Source organism: Microtus oregoni, unplaced genomic scaffold, assembly GCF_018167655.1.
Source record: "Microtus oregoni isolate MIOR12 unplaced genomic scaffold, Mior012 000015F_ref0000493, whole genome shotgun sequence".
NCBI lineage: Eukaryota > Metazoa > Chordata > Mammalia > Rodentia > Cricetidae > Microtus > Microtus oregoni.
In genome coordinates, this window is record NW_024543074.1 from 24,578,231 (window position 1) to 24,596,549 (window position 18,319).

The following is an 18,319-nucleotide window of genomic DNA, read 5'->3' on the forward strand; positions in this document are numbered from 1 at the left end:
GAACCCCAACAATGGGCAGAATGGCAAGATATACCCAAGAGTACAATAGTGGCACTTACATCTTGGAGGTAACCAACAACTGTATAATTGTATTTAAGATCCACTTCGTAGGAAGGAATTTGTGCCTCGTACTATGACCTAGTCAACTACTAATGCCTGGTGAGGTCATAGACTCTAAAGGAGAGTCTCCTACTGCCTGATTCCTAAACCAGTGGGACTACCAGCTGTATTCGACATTCTTATCCTTATATATACAAGTGCCTTTAGTTTTCAAGCCTCACCAAAGTAGCTTCTCTTTGCAGCAGACAGAGACCATCACAGAAATCCACAGATGGTCACATGCAGAGAACAAATGACCGTAGGGTGCCAATCTCCAACTGATACAACTAGAATCCAACTCCTACATCTAAGGTTCAGGGAACATCAAGGAAGAGGGTTAGAAAGACTGTGAAAGCTCAGCCATTGCTATGAGGTGACACCCCAAAATGACGGAGAGAAATCTCACAAGGCCCTAAACCTAGACAAAGAGCTACAGGCAATTAATGGCTGCTAAGAGAGGGAGAAAATCAGTCTTCCACAGGGATGAGTCCCTAACTGATTGTCCAATCCCAAGTGGTCAGCCCCATACACATATACAAGCAACACTAAATGGGATCAATAGGTTACACACACACACACACACACACACACACACACACACATATTTAAAAAGAAGTAATGAATCTGAGAAGGAATGGAAGGGCATAAGGGGAGTTTAAGGAGGGGAAGTTGCAGTGGGAATGATGTAAACATAATACTCATGTATGAAATTCTAAAAAAAGTGTTAAATAAGATAAACAAAAAGGTTAATGCTACACACAAAAATAGATCTAAAAATAATACACTGTGTGGCCAATGGGTCTTTTAGAAGGAGATAGAGAGGGTGCCCCATAGCATATCTGTTGAGACTATGTTCCTTAGAATGGTACAAATGCATATTGAACCGCTTAGTCATCAGATTCCTTTGTGGCTATAAGAAAATGACTGACTCACTTTGAAATTCAACTTATAATTCTGTAAATGTGAAGGAGGGATACAGGTACATGACAAAATCATTGGAAAGATGACTGAAACTCAATCAACCCCATGTAAAGATCTTGGTATACTAATATAGCAAGTATGTCATGAATGATACCCATTGTTCTTAAGTTAATGAACGTATTGGCCATCCTCTAGGAGGAACTCTGCATAGATTGTTGGATTTTATTCTCACAGAAAACGTAAGAAAGAAAATCATGTGCATTTCACATATAAGAAAGTTGAGGCCCAAGGGGGATAAACAGTTGCTAAGAAATGGAGTACAAGTCTCTCCATCCCACAGAGTGTGCACTACCTCTGGGGTTTGGGCAGCCCAGTTGTTGAGCGGGCTAAAGAGTTTGAATGTCACTTTGCACAGCTGCTCCAATTCCCTCTTCCATCATCTGTATCACTAAGGCTCCCAGAATGAAGGGCCTGGCCTGAAAACCACACTAGGGAACAACTTTGGCTCCCCCATCCCCACACTTCCTGTTTTCCCCAGCGCAGCATTTCCAAGGCCTCTCCCAGGATCGTTACAGGAATCCCAAGACACAGTCCCTCTGGCCCTCACTAACAAGATTCTAGGTGGGAACACATTTTATCCTTGAGGATTTGGTTCGGTTGCCACGGGCGTCTTCTGATTCGCCTCCCTTCTTAGCTTTCCCCTTCATCCCCAGACCCAAAGAACTTTCTCTCCTTGTCCACAAGATAGAAGTCATTCCTGCTCAGTCCTCAAATCCTGTTTGTAGCAGGCATGTAAAGCAGCTGTTTTCTTAGCCTAAAGACCCCATTGAGTCCTAGCTCCACCTCTAATTCCCCAAGAGACTTTGGGACAGCAGACAGCTCTTTATGCCCGCCTGCTATATCTCCTCTGTGTGCTGCAGACAAAGTGAAGGTGAGAACAAAGACAGGAAAAATTCTGGGTCCCCAGTGTGATGTGATGCTCCATTGCCTCACCACGGTGATATTTCCTTGACCTGGCCTTGCCTGTATGCACACCTTTCTCCCATTTCTTGGGACTAATTTTGAGGTCCCAAGGGGCTGACACTATGATGGAAAATCCCCAGGACAGAGATGCCTCAGCCTCTCTTTGTCTTGTTTCTCTCTCTCTCTCTCTCTCTCTCTCTCTCTCTCTCTATATATATATATATATATATATATCTCCTTATTTCTTTCACTGAAGCTGAGTGAGTTTGTGTGTTTCACATCCTTTCCCACAGAACCACATTGGTTTTTGCACCATCAACAGGTGAGTTTTCGTGGCCCTTTCGTCACCTGAAGGGAACTTCAGCTGTTTCTCAGCAAGTTGATCTTCCTGGCTTTACAGATCAGTCTCTCAAAATCAGAAAGGAGACTTGCTCCAGATGACAAGTCTTCCGCAAATGAGTGTAAGAGCTGGTTCAGTGTCGGCGATGGTCCTCACCAGTGATGGTCCTCTCAAGATCCTACCTACCACAGACATCTGGATGGTAGTGTTGTGTGACTGCAAGCATGCTTGGTCTCTTCTTGGCTGAGGTCAAGGCAGCAGCTAGTGTTCTGTGCCATGGGATGACTGGGTTTTCTTTTTTACGGAATAACTGTTCTGACTATGAAAATGATTTCTAAAGTTTATATTAAAAGATATTTCTGATAATTGTCCTACCTGCAGGAAAACATGTGCTTCTCACTCAACTCTGTCCATCCTCCTTTCAAAATTTCTCAAAGTCTAGCTTGTCCACATTCACATTTGTGATAATTCTTAAAAATATCTTTTGATAATTCTTGCTAGCCACTGATGCTCCCTTTTTTTTTGTCAACAGTGCAGCCATCCACTTATTTGTGAAGTGGTGCATAGATATAGTGGATCTATGCATTATAGAGAGAAATAAGATATAGATTCTACCCTTGAGTTAAACTGGGCTGATTAGGTAAATAGTTAAATGATTTCTATATGGTAAGCAACATATAGAACATAATCGCAGCGAATTAGGAATTTGAAGACACAAATGCCACTTTGTAGTCAGGAAATAGCATCATTTTCACGAAGTCATGGAGATGTGGCCATAGGGCACTTCAAGGGCATTCTATGCACAGAAACTGTCAGAAGCAATGATGATAATGCAGGAAATGAAGACGAAAGATTGCTGTGGCTATGACTCACTAAGGCGTTCACTTGAACTTTAATTACTTGTCTCTAAGGCAAGATCTCGGAGTGCAGGAGTCCAGCCACAGGGATTATGAGTGGAATTTTGAATCACAAGGGTGGTACAGAGAGCTTCAGGAAGAATCTAAGACAGGCAAGACCTTGAGCCCTTGAGATCCTGGGATTAACGGGAGTGTCAGAGGTTAAGAGCAGGGGCTGTGGTGGGTTAAACCTGCCCTGCCTGTGTCTCTTGCTTTATACATGCTCATGGTTTTTCTTGATGTAAAGCAAGGAATAAAATAGTACTCATTCTACAGTGATGCTGAAAGAATTAATAAAGTGCTGCATGTAAAGTCCTTAGAATAGAATCTAGCCTAGAGCAAGCTTCCCAGTACCTCATTTGGGAGTGCTATCAGAGAATGCCCCAAGAAAACTGTCCACAGCAAAGGCATTGGTTGCTGCAGAAAAAGAGAGCTCTGTTTATCGTTTGTTCCCTTAGGTCATTGTGATGGGGTGTTTAGTAGGTTCACATCACCAGGTGTGGCATTAAATAGCATTTAAAACTGTCAATTGTAGACAATGGGGAAAGCTGAAAAAAGCAAGGGAATAAATGCCACCTTAGCTAAAGTCACTGGTAGGTTGAAATTTCCTTTAGTCTCTCTCTCTCTCTCACTACACACACAGACACACACAGACACACACAGACACACACACACACACACACACATTCTGCTATACTCTCATAACATTATACCATGAGAATTTTGCTTCTTAAGGAAAACACAGTAGTGAACGTAGTTTCCTGTCTGCATACACTGGTATCATAAAAGTAAATAGGGATTTCTAAAATTTTAACTCCTGTTGTCTTGACAGCTCTTTTATTTTTGCTGTTAGAGCTTCTTTCCAGCATACAAAGTTTGTTTGTTTTTTTTTTGTTGCTTGTTTCTCAGGATTAGTGTTGCGAATGCTACAAGTATTGTAAAATTAAATATAACGGTGCCATCTTTCTCTGCCCTCATTCTCCCAGAAAAATCAGATGCTGTCCTCTAGCAAAGCTCACTCTTCTACAGGACCAAAACTGGGCTGTTTTCTCTTTAGAATGAAGTGTAGATTTGGCCTGCGATTTGTGTGTGCACTAGGCAATGGTCTGATACATGTTACAAACACGTTGACACACATGTTCCTTTAAGGGTTATACCTCAAAAACAACAGGTTACATTTTTAAAATGATTTCTTATATTTTTTTGAGATTATTATATAATTACATCATTTGGAGGGAGGAATGGGAAGGGAGGGAATGATGTAAGCTCCTCTTTTAAGCTTCTAATTGGTGAGCTTTCCAGCAGCTGTGATTTACATTTCCTCAATTCATTAAGAGATCTGATTGCTTTCCTACTTGGTTGTTTCTTTAGAGGAACTCATGCAGCCAGAGCCTAGAGCCAATGGAACAACGGTTACTGAATTCATCCTGCTGGGTTTGGTGGAGACACCAGAGCTGTGGCCACTTGTCTTCATACTCTTCCTCTTGGCTTACATGACCACAGTTGGGGGCAACCTTAGCATTCTGGCAGCTGTCTTGGTGGAACCCAAGCTCCACACTCCCATGTATTTCTTCCTGGGAAATCTGTCAGTGATGGATGTGGGGTGCATCAGCGTCACCATTCCCTGCATGTTGTTTCGGCTCTTGGCCCACAAGCGTACAATTCCATACAGGGACTGCCTCACACAGCTCTTCTTCTTTCATCTTCTGGTTGGCGTTGACTGCTTCCTGTTGACAGCCATGGCTTATGACCGGTTCCTGGCCATCTGCCGGCCCCTCACCTACAGCACCCGCATGAACCACACAGTCCAGAGGATCTTGGTGGCCACATCCTGGGCTTGTGCCTTCAGCAATGCACTGACACACACTGTGGCCATATCCACACTCAACTTCTGTGGCCCCAACGTGATCAATCACTTCTACTGTGACCTGCCCCAGCTCTTCCAGCTCTCCTGCTCCAGCACCCAGCTCAATGAGCTGCTGCTCTTTGCAGTGGGTTTCATAATGGCAGGAACCCCCATGGCACTCATTTTCACGTCCTACATCCACGTGGCAGCTTCAGTTCTGCGAATCCGCTCTGCTGAAGGCCGGAAGAAAGCCTTCTCCACATGCAGCTCTCACCTTACTGTGGTTGCCATATTCTATGGCACAGGCATCTTTAACTACATGAGACTTGGGTCCATCAAACTTTCAGATAAGGATAAAGCTATTGGGATTTTCAACACGGTCATCAACCCCATGGTAAATCCACTCATCTACAGCCTCAGGAACCCTGATGTGCAGGCTGCACTCTGGAGGGTATTCACAGGGAGGAGGACAGCAGCTTAAGGAGGTCTTAAGGCTCCTTTCATCTATTACTTTTAAAAGTAAATCTGGGGATAGGGGGTGTTCTGTAGTGTCAAAAACTTCAACAAATTTTTCAGAACTCTTTCCATCTCACAGCTTAAGTTGAGGGATAATAGTTATTGTCCCCCAAAGAAGTTGTACCAAGGTAGACTATGGTGTGTACATGGTTCTCCCCTGTCTGTCCTTTGATGATTTCTACATTTAGTCACTGTATCTTCCTTTTAGCTGGAGTTCCCAAAGTGTCTCAGAAAGCATCCTTCTGAGGAGTATTATTTATTCCTCAAGTTCTAGACTAGGTGGTCTGTCTATGCCACCTAACCAAGGAGGGAAAAAGCTCCTTCCTCTTATAAAACTCTTATAAGGTTCAGAGGAAATGGCAAGGCAGCTTTCTCTGTAGTTTCACATACCCTAGTCATTCTAGAGAACTTAGTACCTGGGTGCAGCTCATAGACCTGAGTGTAAATATTAAAACTCCACTTACATGTAAGAAAAGTTATGGTGCAAAATGAGCTTCCCTCAATTACCATGCTTGTATTTTCTAAACCTCTAAAAGATAAGAATTCCTAATCTAAACATTTAAACATTTCAACCCCCTATTACTCAATGTTAAACTCCTCTCTAAATTTTCACTCTTTGCCATAAACCTCCAAACCATAAATCTATGTATGAATGTAGACTGCGTTGTGATGCTTCACCCCGTCAGTGAGAGAGGGTTCTAACCTAGAGTGTTCTCTCATCCTGTTTTCTGTTTACCAGTCATCAATCTAGTCATTGCTTAGTGAATCTTCCTCCTATGTGTTTTTTAGATTAATTACTTATTTCTGACAGTGTTACTGTCTAGTTGATACTTCTCTAATTCATTTCTCCAATATTCACTTTTGACCTGAATCTATGGCTTCACTACTCCATGATATTTGATGTGGGTAGACAGATTGGGGGATGGCTAAGATAGAGATGGAAAGGAAGGGTGTGGAAGGGGGACATAAAACAAGATTGGAGGTAGAGCTTTTGTGGGAAAATATAATTAAATGATGAGGAAATAAGGAGAAACAGGATAGAAGCTCAAGTAAAGGGCTTGAGAAGAAACAACAGAAGCATTAGAGAGAGTGGCATGGGCTCCAGGGAGAGAATAGGAGATGGGAAAGAACTCAAAGGATGATAAGATAGAAAGGAGCTATTAAAAGATTTGAGAGGGATAACATTTGTATACCAGAGATAGATGATTTGGACTTCCCATTCTGTGTGGTCCAGCAGCAACCAGTTCCTTACAGCCCTGAAGCTGTTATTGTTGTCTAGTCCCTGTCCTAAGAAAACAATATCTCAAGTTTTGATGAATGTGCTAGATGTCCGGGGACTCAGCTGTCATTCCTCTAGGCAGAGAGGCTCCTATAAAGTCAGGAAGAATGTCTGCCAGAGGAGGAAATACAGCAGGGATGAGGCAATGTTGGTCATGAATCCAACAGATCGTGACTAACACCTGGTCCACATTCCTGCCTTTTGATTCATCTCTGCTAAGGCTGTCAAAAGACAGATGGAAAGATGCGTCTTTCTTGATCTATTTTGAGTTATCAGACAAACTTCAGGATACAAACAGTGAGCTTCCTCCAGGGGTCTGGGAAAACATGGAGAGTTCTCAGCTCATATCCTCTGCTGTCCATGATGTCGTTGACCTCGAGAAAACTCCTTAACATCTCTTGACTTGCATTTGGCAGGAGGGACAAAGCAATCTTCATGGCTCTCTCACTGCTAATATTGTCTGGTTCTGTTAGTCTAAGTGGCTAGAAAGATTCTCATTCTATTAGTGCAGGGAGTGGTCACTTCTTCCACCATTGCTTCTCACCATCAACATTTAAGACCGCATTGAAACAGCTTGTTTGCCTTCAAGTCCCTGGAGTCTCAGGTCTTCCCAGTATATAGCTATTCACTCCAAGCTTCAAGGGTGACTTGCCTAGTGACTTGATATGGCTCTGTCACTGGGTGAAGCGGAACAACTGACACCAGTAACACAAAGAAACACTTTAGGCAGTAATCCCACTTCTCTGTTTACCCAGAGACATCACAGGGTCTCTTGAATTAATTTGGAAGCTTTTTTTTCCTTTGAAAGTAATGTCCTGCTTATTTTTGTTCCAAACTAGAAATCTCTTTACAATTTAAATTTGCCATGAGACATGAAGTACATCGTGTTGTAAAAGCTCAAACGGTGCAGGATGTCACCATTGCCATTCTACACCAGGACCACAACAACGCTCCACACATCCACTCACACACATTCAAAACAACACATTGCTTTACAACTAAATTTCATCTTTTACATTATATAATTATAGAAATCAATATACAAGCATATCTTATCCATTTTAATAGCTATAAAATATTCTACTTTATATATTAACAATGATCTACTTCACCAACTCGTTTATACTTTTTGCTTTTCTAAGTGTTAATAATTCTGAGATTAATATTTATCTGTGTTTCCATGCATATGCAATGACCTCTATTGGTTAAATTTCTACAAGTAATATATAAGTGTGTGTGTGCTAAAGGAAATACAAAGACAAATTTGAATTTTGGTAAGTATTCTGTCTTTCTTTTGCCAAAATATGTGCAGCATTTTACGTATTGATTGGCAATGTGTGAAAATGCCTGTTACTGCGCATCTTTGAGGTCACTGGGTATTATAAATATATCTTTTGTCTTCAACAATTAAATACAACATTGCAGTGTTCTTTAATTTGAATTCCTTTATAAATGTCGTTAGTTATCTATAAATGGTTGGATTGATGGAAGGATAGATAGATATTGATATATTTGTTATTTGCATATTCTGTTCTATCAGCAAATTGTTCTGGTGTAGGTGAGCACACAGTAAAGAAACAATCAACTGATCTCTCTAACTTAGCAGGAGGGTTTTATTGTAGGTTTGAGAGAGAACAGCCAGAGGCATCTAGAGGAGTCCAGAGCAGAGAGAAAAGAAGCAGACTGAACATGGACAGGTCTGGAGTAGAGCGACATGGCAAAACCAGGTGGGTTATAATTAGGACAAATAGCCAAGGGAAGGGAAGCTGTGGACTGGAGCAGCCTGGGAGTTTGTGGTGGAGGAGGAGTTGCAAAGAGCCAGGATGCTACTAGTGTGGACTTAATGCATGACAGGTACATGTGAATAGGAACCAAAGGTGTCTGGAGACTTGCATGGGCTTTGATATGTAAGAGAAAAGGCCTTGTCTGGCAAGCGGATACCCATTTCACAGGCTCTTGAAGAATATTGTTCTTTGTATAGTACAACTTAAGATGAACCATGACTGTCATTTTGGAGTTATCTACTGACTTTTAGGTAATTGGGATTCCCTTTGGACTTGACATCAAATTTTTGGGGAGCAGGGTGGTTGCCCCTTTGGTTAGTTTGTATATATTTTTAAAATTTACTTTCTTCATTATTAGTTAAATAAAACTTATCTGGTAAGTGAAAATTGTACATATTCATGGGTTAACATTCTTTAATACCCATATACATTGTATAACCTTTGTATTAATTGGAAGACACTGTTCATGTTCCAAGATGGCACCTTTGCCGTGTACCCCCCACACATAATCCCCCAGTCCTCACCTGCCTTTATTTTTTAGAGCCTCATCTGACCAAATTGAGTTTTATATTTTCATTAAATGAATTATCTTTGTTTGTGTGAAGCCCATAATAAAAGGACTTTCCATTAAACATTGTATCAATGTTGTATCTCTCTGTGACATCTTTTAGGCCTTCCTGGTTTTTCTTCAAGCCAAGTATTTGATATATTTAGTGCTTACTTTTGTGTACACTCTAACTTTTATCTCAATTTGTTACAAGTGTTCCATCATAATTAAATATAAGCTTGGTAACCTATAAAACATGTGTGATAAACAGCAAAGGAAAAAAATGCTGTAGAAGATCAGAGCTGTGGACAAAGACTTTTGTCAGATATGTTTGCCTGATAATCAACATGTACTAGGAAATCAAACAAATTCTTTAGGAATTCCAAAACTCAGTGATGTCAGAGGGAAACTTTGTATCTCTTACAGTTCTAACAGAAGTCCTAAGATGGGGTTCAGATAGACAAAAGGGCCAACAGGTACTTTACAAAGGAAGATGTAAAAATACAGGATATATATACAACACCATTGGTCTTCAGAGAAAAGCAAATTACAGCCACAAGGCTACCGATGCTGAGCTTCTGGAAGATTCTGTTTCCATTAGCCTTCAGCCTATTTCCTCACTCCAGGAATGTCCTCTGGAGACTACCAGGAAACTTAAGTAATGATTCCTCTGGTCCCATGTAAGGTCTCTGCTCCCAGGGTCTTCTGGCCCCTTCCTGAGTGTTCTCTAATGTGTTTGCCATTGTTCTGGCTGAGCTTCCACGCACATCTCAGTGGTTCAGTTGGACCAACTCCAAGCATCTTTGTAAGGACATTCAGTTCTGTAGTGGGCAAAGTTTCCCCATATCAGATAAATCTCTCTGTACCATCACATCTAGCCCCACTCCTTGGTCATAACTGTGCTCACATTTTGTCCAGGAACTGGAGGAATTCTCAAGTTCGGACAAGATGCCTAGACATTGAGTCAACTCCTTAGTGCTACTGAAATACATTTCTATAAACCAAATGCCTTAAAACCACAGAAATCTATTATTTCATCACTCTGGAGGCCAAAAGTCTGAAACAAGTCCAATAAACTAATGTAAAGGCCTTACAGGGATGGTTCTTCCTTGAGGCCCCTAGAGGAGAAATTATTCCATGTCTCCAGGTGTACTGGCTCCTGGCATTCCTTGACTAGCTGGCACATCCCCAACCCTCATTTCCAACAACTTCTATCAGCCTGTTGCCTTTTTTCTACACTAATGACTTCGGAGCTGTTAGAACTGGTTATTGCTGGACCATACAGAATGAGAAACCCAAATCTTCTGTCTCTGATATATCAACATTATACCTTCCTTTCGATCCACACCACCACTTCCAGGACAACCCACCACTTCCAGAATCGTGTTTAGATCCCGAACCCTCTTCCCAGTGGCCTTCTCTAATGAGCTCCCCGGAGAAAGACCTACATTCTTGTGGACTCATTAGGGAGCTGAGACTGAAGGGACTTTCCCTCTACAACTGCCTCCCTCCCGGGACATCTTGCTTCCAGGTTCAAGTTCAGTCTTAAAATGGACTCCTCTCTGCTCAAAGGCCCTGGGTTGATATCTGAGAAAGGAGACATCTTGGGAAGGCCTCTTCTAGTTCCCAACTGTGTATCTCTTGCTTCCAGGAAGACCAAGAAAGACATAGTCACATTATCTACCCCTCAGTGGCCCTATCGTTCAGTGGGACTGACATCATCCGGCTTCACTCCAACTGCGTAAGAAAACTTAAATGTCAGAAAGTATGAGACACTGTGGCTGTGTTAAGGGCTGAGATGTTTCCTTTTACATATTTTCCCTAATCCTCCTACTTTTTATAGAAGGGCCAACTTCTGACTTCCCAGAGCATGACACCACCTCAGCACAGGAGATATCAGCTTGCTTTTTCTTCACTTATATACCCCAGTCAAGAAGACACCCCCTCCCCCATTGGATAGTAGAGCGTGTGCAGCTCCTCAACCTCTTTCATTAAACCTCCATGGTTTGATGTGCAGCCTAGATGAGTATGGTTACAGGTTCATCCTCAATTCTTACAAAAAAGACAAGGGATGTCTGTTATCACCTCAAACTTGGTGTCATACAGGGTTTATCAATGTTACTGGAAGGGAGAATCCACTTAAGGGAAGAACCAGGACAGTGATTCAGAGAACCTGGCTCCTTTTCTGGTCCCCTTTCCCCTGACCTCTTCATTCTTAAGAAGCATATTCTCTCTGTGTTTAAGAGAATGCAGGGGTTAGTTCACTGCCCACTCCTACTTCCTCTGCATCAGATATCCTGCAAAATTTCTGTGTTGAATTCTTCACCACTGAGAGTAAGGAGGGATTTTCATCACAGGGAGTTCCAAGGGGGAACTGTCACTGCTCAGAGGAGATTCACGAGAGGGCTCCTAGTGGGCTCAGGTGACTCTGGGATACGCTGTAGGCAGCTCAGATGAATCCCAGTGGCATTATGTAAGTTGCATGTTCATCAGTGTGGCAGGAGTCATCTTGTTGCTTTTCTAGACATATCTGTAAGGTGGGTTCTTCCCAATATAGACTTCGTCTGGAGGCTGTCTGTAGAGTTCGTTTGCATGTAGACTGCAGACCAAATGGTCTCACAAACATTAATGAGTCCCTGCAACCCTGTCCCTGGAACTCATCCTCTACCTCCCTTAAATCATGGAATCTACAGGAGTCTAGCCCAAGTTTCAGTGTGTTCAGAAAGTCTTCCAGGACTTGCGTAGATCATGCTGGTGCTTTCTCTTTCTTTTTTTTTTTTTCCTATTTTCAAGTTGATTTTATTGAGCTATACATTTTCTCTGCACCCCTCCCTTCTTCTCCCCTCCCCTTCAACCCTCCCCAAGGTCCCCATGCTCCCAGTTTACTCAGGAGATCTTGTCTTTTTCTACTTTCCATGTAGATTAGATTCATGTATGTCTCTCTTAGGGTCCTCATTGTTGTCTAAGTTCTCTGGGATTATGATTTGTAGGCTGGTTTTCTTTGCTTTATGTCTAAAAGCTACTTATGAGTGAGTACATATAATATTTGTCCTCATGGGTCTGGGTTACCTCACTCAATATGATGTTTTCTAGAGCCATCCATTTGCTGTAAATTTCAAGATGTCATTATTATTATTATTATTATTTTTTTTTTTGGTGTGTAGTACTGCAACAACCCTGTCCCTGGAACTCATTGTGTAAATGTACCACATTTTCCTTATCCATTTTTTAGTTGAGGGACATTTAGGTTGTTTCCAGGTTCTGGCTATGACAAACAATGCTGCTATGAACATAGCTGAGCACATGCTCTTGTGGTATGATTGAGCATCCTTTGGGTACATACCCAAAGTGGTATTGCTGAGTCTTGAGGAAGTTGTTTCCTAATTTTCTGATAAATCACCATACTGATATCCAAAGGGTCTGTACCAGCTTGCACTCCCACCAGCAATGCAGGGATGGTCCCTTTACCCCACAACCTCTCCAGCATAAATTTTCATCAGTGTTTTTGATCTTGGTGATTCTTACAGGTGTAAGATGGAATCTCAGAGTTGTTTTGATTTGCATTTCTCTTATGACTAAGGATGTTGAGCATTTCCTTAAGTGTCTTTCAGCCATTTTAGATCCCTCTGTTGAGAGTTCTCTGTTTAGTTCTGTACTCCATTTTTTATTGGATTTCTTCTTCTTTTGTTAACCATTTTCTTGAGTTCTTTGTATATTTTGGACATCAATCCTCTCTCTGACATGGGGATGGTGAGGATCTTTTCCCATTCTGTAGGCTGCTGTTTTGTCTTGTTGACTGTATCCTTTGCTTTACAGAAGCTTTCCAGTTTCAGGAGGTTCCATTTATTAATTATTTTTCTCAGTGTCTGTGCTACTGGGGTTATATTTAGGAAGTAGTCTCCTGTGCCAGTGTGTTCAAGTGTACTTTCCACTTTCTCTTCTATGAAGTTCAGTATGGCTAGTTTATGTTGAGGTCTTTGATCCATGAGGACTTGAGTTTTGTGCAAGGTGATAGATATGGGTCTATCATTCTTCTACATGATGATATCCAGTTAACCATTTGCTAAATATGCTTTCTTTTTACCATTTTATTTTTTGATTCTTTGTCAAAAATCAAGTGTTTGTAGGTGTGTGGATTAATATCTAGGTCTTTGATTTGGTTCCATTGGTCCTCCTGTCTGTTTTTATGCCAATACCAGGCTGTTTTTAGTATTGCAGCTCTATAGTAGAGTTTGAAGACAGGAATTGTGATGCCCTCATAAGTAAAGGACTGTCTTGGCTATCCTGGGTTTTTTGCTTTTCCATATGAAGTTGAGTATTGTTCTTTTGAGTTCTGTGAAGAATTTTGCTAGGATTTTGATGGGCATTGCATTGAATCTATAATTTGGTAAGATTGCCATTTTTACTATGTTAATTCTACCTACCCAAGAGCATGGGATATCTTTCCACTTTCTGGTGTCTTCTCCAATTTCTTTTTTCAAGGATTGAAAGTTCTTGTCATACAGGTCTTCTACTTGTTTGGTTAGAGTTACTCTGAGATATTTTATGCTATTTGTGGCTACTGTGAAGGATGATGTTACTCTGATTTCTTTCTCAGCCCATTAATCATCTGTGTAAAGGAGGGCTACCGGTTCTTTCGTGTTAATCTTGTATCCTGCTACATTACTGAAAACGTTTATGAGTTGTAGGAGTTCATCTGGTGCCCCATGTTGGGTGCTATTCTGTTGTCTGTGGTTTTTGTCCTGCCCAGATCCTGCTGTCAGTAAGTCTCAAATAAATTATACAGAGGTCTACATTAATTATAAAACTTATTGGCCCATTAGCTCAGGCTTCTTAATTAACTCTTATAACTTAAATTAGCCCATTATTTTTGTCTGTTAACCACGTGGCTTGGTACCTTTTTCAGTGAAGCAATCACATCTTGCTTGCTCTGTGGCTGGGTCACAACTGAGGAAATGAGCTTTCCTCTTCCCAGAATTCTCCTGTTTTCATTGCCCCACCTCTACTTCCTACCTGGTTGTCCCGCCTATACTTCCTGCCTGGCTACTCGCCAATCAACATTTTATTAAACTAATGAGTGACAAATCTTACGGTGTACAAGAGCATTATCCCACAGCAATTGTTATTCTAGTGAAAGCAATTATTAAATAAATGAAGAAATAAAAAATTCATAATAGGCCAAAGCATAATGAAATCCTTTATTTTCTTCAAATCTAAGAAATTTGAGGTGAGGGGTGAGTGAGCAGGGCTGTGATAGAACATATGTAGGATTTAGAAGGAGACACTTGAGGCAGAAATTACTGGAAGATCTCAGCAGAGTGAATTGAGGACACTTTCAGCTTCTCTGTAAAAGTCACTGGTCCCAGGAGAAGGAGACTTTGCCCCTGACAATTCTGACAAGTGCCCCCTTCATGTCCTTGTTCCGCAGGCTGTAAATGAAGGGATTCAGCAGTGGAGTCACCACTGTGTACATGACAGCAGCTGCTGTGTCCTCTACCACAGAGTTGGAGGATGAGGATGAGGGGCACAGATAAGCCCTTATCACTGTTCCAAAGAACAGGGCCACCACAGCAAGGTGGGACCCACAGGTAGAAAAGGCCTTGCGCCTCCCCTGGGCAGAAGGGACTCTGAGTATAGCTGACACAATGCGGATATAAGACAAAAGGATGAGCAAAAAGGGGATTAATATGACAGCACCCCCCAAGAAGAGAAGCACAAGCTCATTAATTCTGGTGTCAGAGCAAGAAATCTTCATCAGGGGTCCCAGGTCACAGAAGAAGTCTGGAATGACCTTCTTGGAGCAGAAGGAGAGATGGAACATGAGGAAGGTGTGTGTCATGGCAACAAGATTGGTAAGGGTCCAACAGGCTGTCACCAAGAGTGAGCAACGCCTGAAGCTCATGATCATCGTGTAGTGGAGAGGGTGACAAATGGCCACAAATCGGTCATAGGCCATTGTGGCCAGGAGGAAGATGTCCATGTCTCCAAAAGTTAAGAAGAAGTAGAGCTGGACCAGGCATCCTGCATAGGAGATGGTCCTGCTCTGGGAGTGGATGTTCACCAGGGCCTTGGGTACCGTGGTGGAGGTGAAAAGGATGTCAGCACAGGACAGGCTGGCGAGGAAGAAGTACATGGGGGTGTGGAGTCGAACATCATTAACAATGGCCAGGACAATGAGCAGATTGCCAGCCACGGTCACCAGGTACATCCACAGGAAGAGCAGGAAGAGGATGCGCTGTTGCTCTGGCTGCTCTGAGAGTCCCCAGAGGAGGAACTCAAAGGTGCTGGTCTGGTTCCCTCTTGCCATGAGCACAGAGGTCAATGTGGGAAGTCCTGAGCTTGCTTTCTGAGATGGTTTCACTCTAGAAGATTGCTGCACACACCCTTCTCTGAGCTCTAGAGAAGAATCACAGAGTTTGCATAGTAACCATCTGGTTTATTCATAGGACACTTAATACAGCCTGCCCAAGATGCTCTTCCAGAAAGTTCTTCAAGATGCAAATGATGACCATTGAAACAATCTTCTTGGCTGCTTTTCTACATTTCATCTGGCTACCATATCTTTGATTGTATTATAATTTTATTTAGCAATGTTATAAGGTTCTAAGAAGATTTGCTCACCCACCCTTATGTGTTCTATAGGCACTGAAGGTCAATTCTGCATTCTGGCTCAGTGCCAGAAAACTAACAGTAATAAAATTTAACCTCAGACATAATTATCTACACTGAAATCTTAGGCCCTTTGGATTCAGCCTGCCAAACCCACTCAAACCATTCTTTGATCTGTTGGCAGCTGTTCTGATCCAACAGTGTCACAAACTTAATATTCTGAAGACAACAGCTCATGCTTCCCATTCTTCTAGAAATCATGTTTCTCCAGTAAGACATATACTTAATAAAGACCTGTGATATCTAGATATTCTCAGAGATTCAGTGGGTACTACCTCCCCAAATCCATCCCAGGACTCTTCCTTCTTCTAATGGTCACTGTTCTACATGTGTTGGATTATCATAGACTACCCATAAATGTGTGAAATTATGTGTCAGTTACAAAATAAAGTAATTTTAATTATGTAAATTACTGACTGCCTAAAAAATTCATAATAATATTCACACATCAGTGCTTATGGAATATTATTAGCATAGCAAAGGAGAATACACTGCCTCAAACACCTTCACAAGATTCAATAAACCATACAATACACAGGGACAAGAGCAAAGTGGAGGAAAGCAGGAAGAAGGAAAACATTTAAAGTCAAAATGAAGCTCAACATCAGAAAAGTAACAAAATAATTTTTAGTTATATCCAACAGTTTGTCTACACACAAAGGAATGAATTAGAACCCCTACCTCAGAGCATATACACCCCTAATTCAGAATGGACAAAGGCCTACACGTAAGAACTAAAACTGTGAAAGTTTTTGAATAAAATACAAGTCACCATTTTCAAGTAAATGAATGGTTTCTTAGAAATGACACCAAAGTACACGTCACATGATAACACGACACTAAAGAAAACACCATCAAATTGCGTTTAATTTTAATTAAATTAAAAATGAATTTGAATTAAGCTTTAATCTAACTAATTAAAACATTTGTACTTTGAAGGATATTCCCAAAAATTTAGAAAGTGTGAGGGCTTTTATTCTTTGAGACAGGTTCTGTCCTTAAATTCTCTACATAGCTAAGGATAACCTAGAATTACTGATCCTTCTGCCTCCATCTCCTGAGTTTTAGATATTGGGCATGTACCAATGTGCTCCATTTGGGGAGTAGGGATTAAAATTTTATCTAGGATATATAAGCAACAGTTACAACTTGATCAGGAGACAATAGCTAACAGTGATATATTTTAAGCATTTTCCAGTGAACACTTTCCCAAGCGAGTTTACTGAAACCATATGGTCAGATGTACTCTTCTTCCAATCTATGTAGCTGTCCCCTAGAAGGCATAGCTGTCTGCACTAATGTTTTCATATAGAAAATATTTTTTGTCAACAACCTAGAAACAAAATTGTTTCAAAGGAGAGTGAGAGACACACACACAATGAGATGCCACTTCCCACCTTCTCTAGGTCATCAGGCCAGTAAGTCCAGGTAACATGAACTGTATCAAGGATGAGAAAACGCTGAGGCCCTAGGACCCTGCTGGTGGAATGTGAAACAGTGTGACCAATAAGGAAAACAATGTGACATTTCTCAAAAGGCTCATCATAGCGTTATATGGCCTCGTTACACCCAGGAAAAGCAAAAACGTGTACATAAACTTCTGAGCATTATTCATTATAGACAAAAGCTGAAAACAACCCAAATGCCTACCAGTTGGTGAAGGGATCCATGGTGAGACAGCAGTGCCCCTGGACTCTAGAGTGCAGATGTCAACATGTGCCTGGAAGTTGATCTGTTCTGCATTAGAACTGGGGCTGCAGCCTAGGGACTCATACTTCCAACAAGCTCCAGGTGATGCTGATGCTAGGCAGGGAGGGCATGGTACCCTCCTCAGTCAGTCCTTGCTGTACAAAATGAGTTGCTAATGACTGAAGTCTGCATTGGGAATCCTAGCAACCACGTGCAATGCAAGGTCCTGGACAAGCCTCATTTAAACACTTCTATCAAAAGGAAAAGTTTGTAGAATATTTAGAGTAATCTGAATATGGGCCAGTGAAAGAACAGAATTAAATTGGTGTTATAAATGCTTTTTAGGGGATATGTAAGAGGCTTCTTCTTAAGATATAGACTGAATTTTTGGGGGTGTAATACCACAGTAGCTATAATTTGTTTTGACATATGTCGACATAAAAATGTGAGTTATTACAACCTACATGGATACAGGCAATATTAAATGGGTGTTCTAGAAATAAGAACCTATTTTGTGCAATTAAACCTTAAGACATGCTTTCCAAATTCAGATGCCAAAGTCAAAGAGAATAAAATAATGGAAAAAGGAGCTACAGTAATAAAAAATAAAATCCGAAGATCCATTTCAAGAATCTGTAAAGCCCATGGGAAGAAACGAAGTAAAGTGCTGGAAGCTGAAGCAACTTCTACTAAGATGGAATGACCCTGCTTTTATAGATACAACCGGTGTCCTAGATTCTGCATGTAGGTTTAAAGATTAAGAATAACCA

General features: G+C 41.3%; 2 protein-coding genes across 2 annotated transcripts; one reads left to right on the forward strand and one right to left on the reverse strand.

The window, feature by feature from the left end:
- Window positions 1-4,598: 4,598 nt before the first annotated feature.
- Window positions 4,599-5,546, forward strand: LOC121457049 (olfactory receptor 3A1). The gene has a single exon (XM_041665686.1). The coding sequence runs from the start codon at window positions 4,599-4,601 to the stop codon at window positions 5,544-5,546; it is 948 nt and encodes a 315-aa protein (XP_041521620.1).
- Window positions 5,547-14,544: 8,998 nt separating this feature from the next.
- On the reverse strand, window positions 14,545-15,498 carry LOC121456883 (olfactory receptor 1P1-like). The gene has a single exon (XM_041665401.1). It carries the CDS (start codon window positions 15,496-15,498, stop codon window positions 14,545-14,547), a length of 954 nt encoding a protein of 317 aa, XP_041521335.1.
- Between the last annotated feature and the right edge of the window lie 2,821 nt (window positions 15,499-18,319).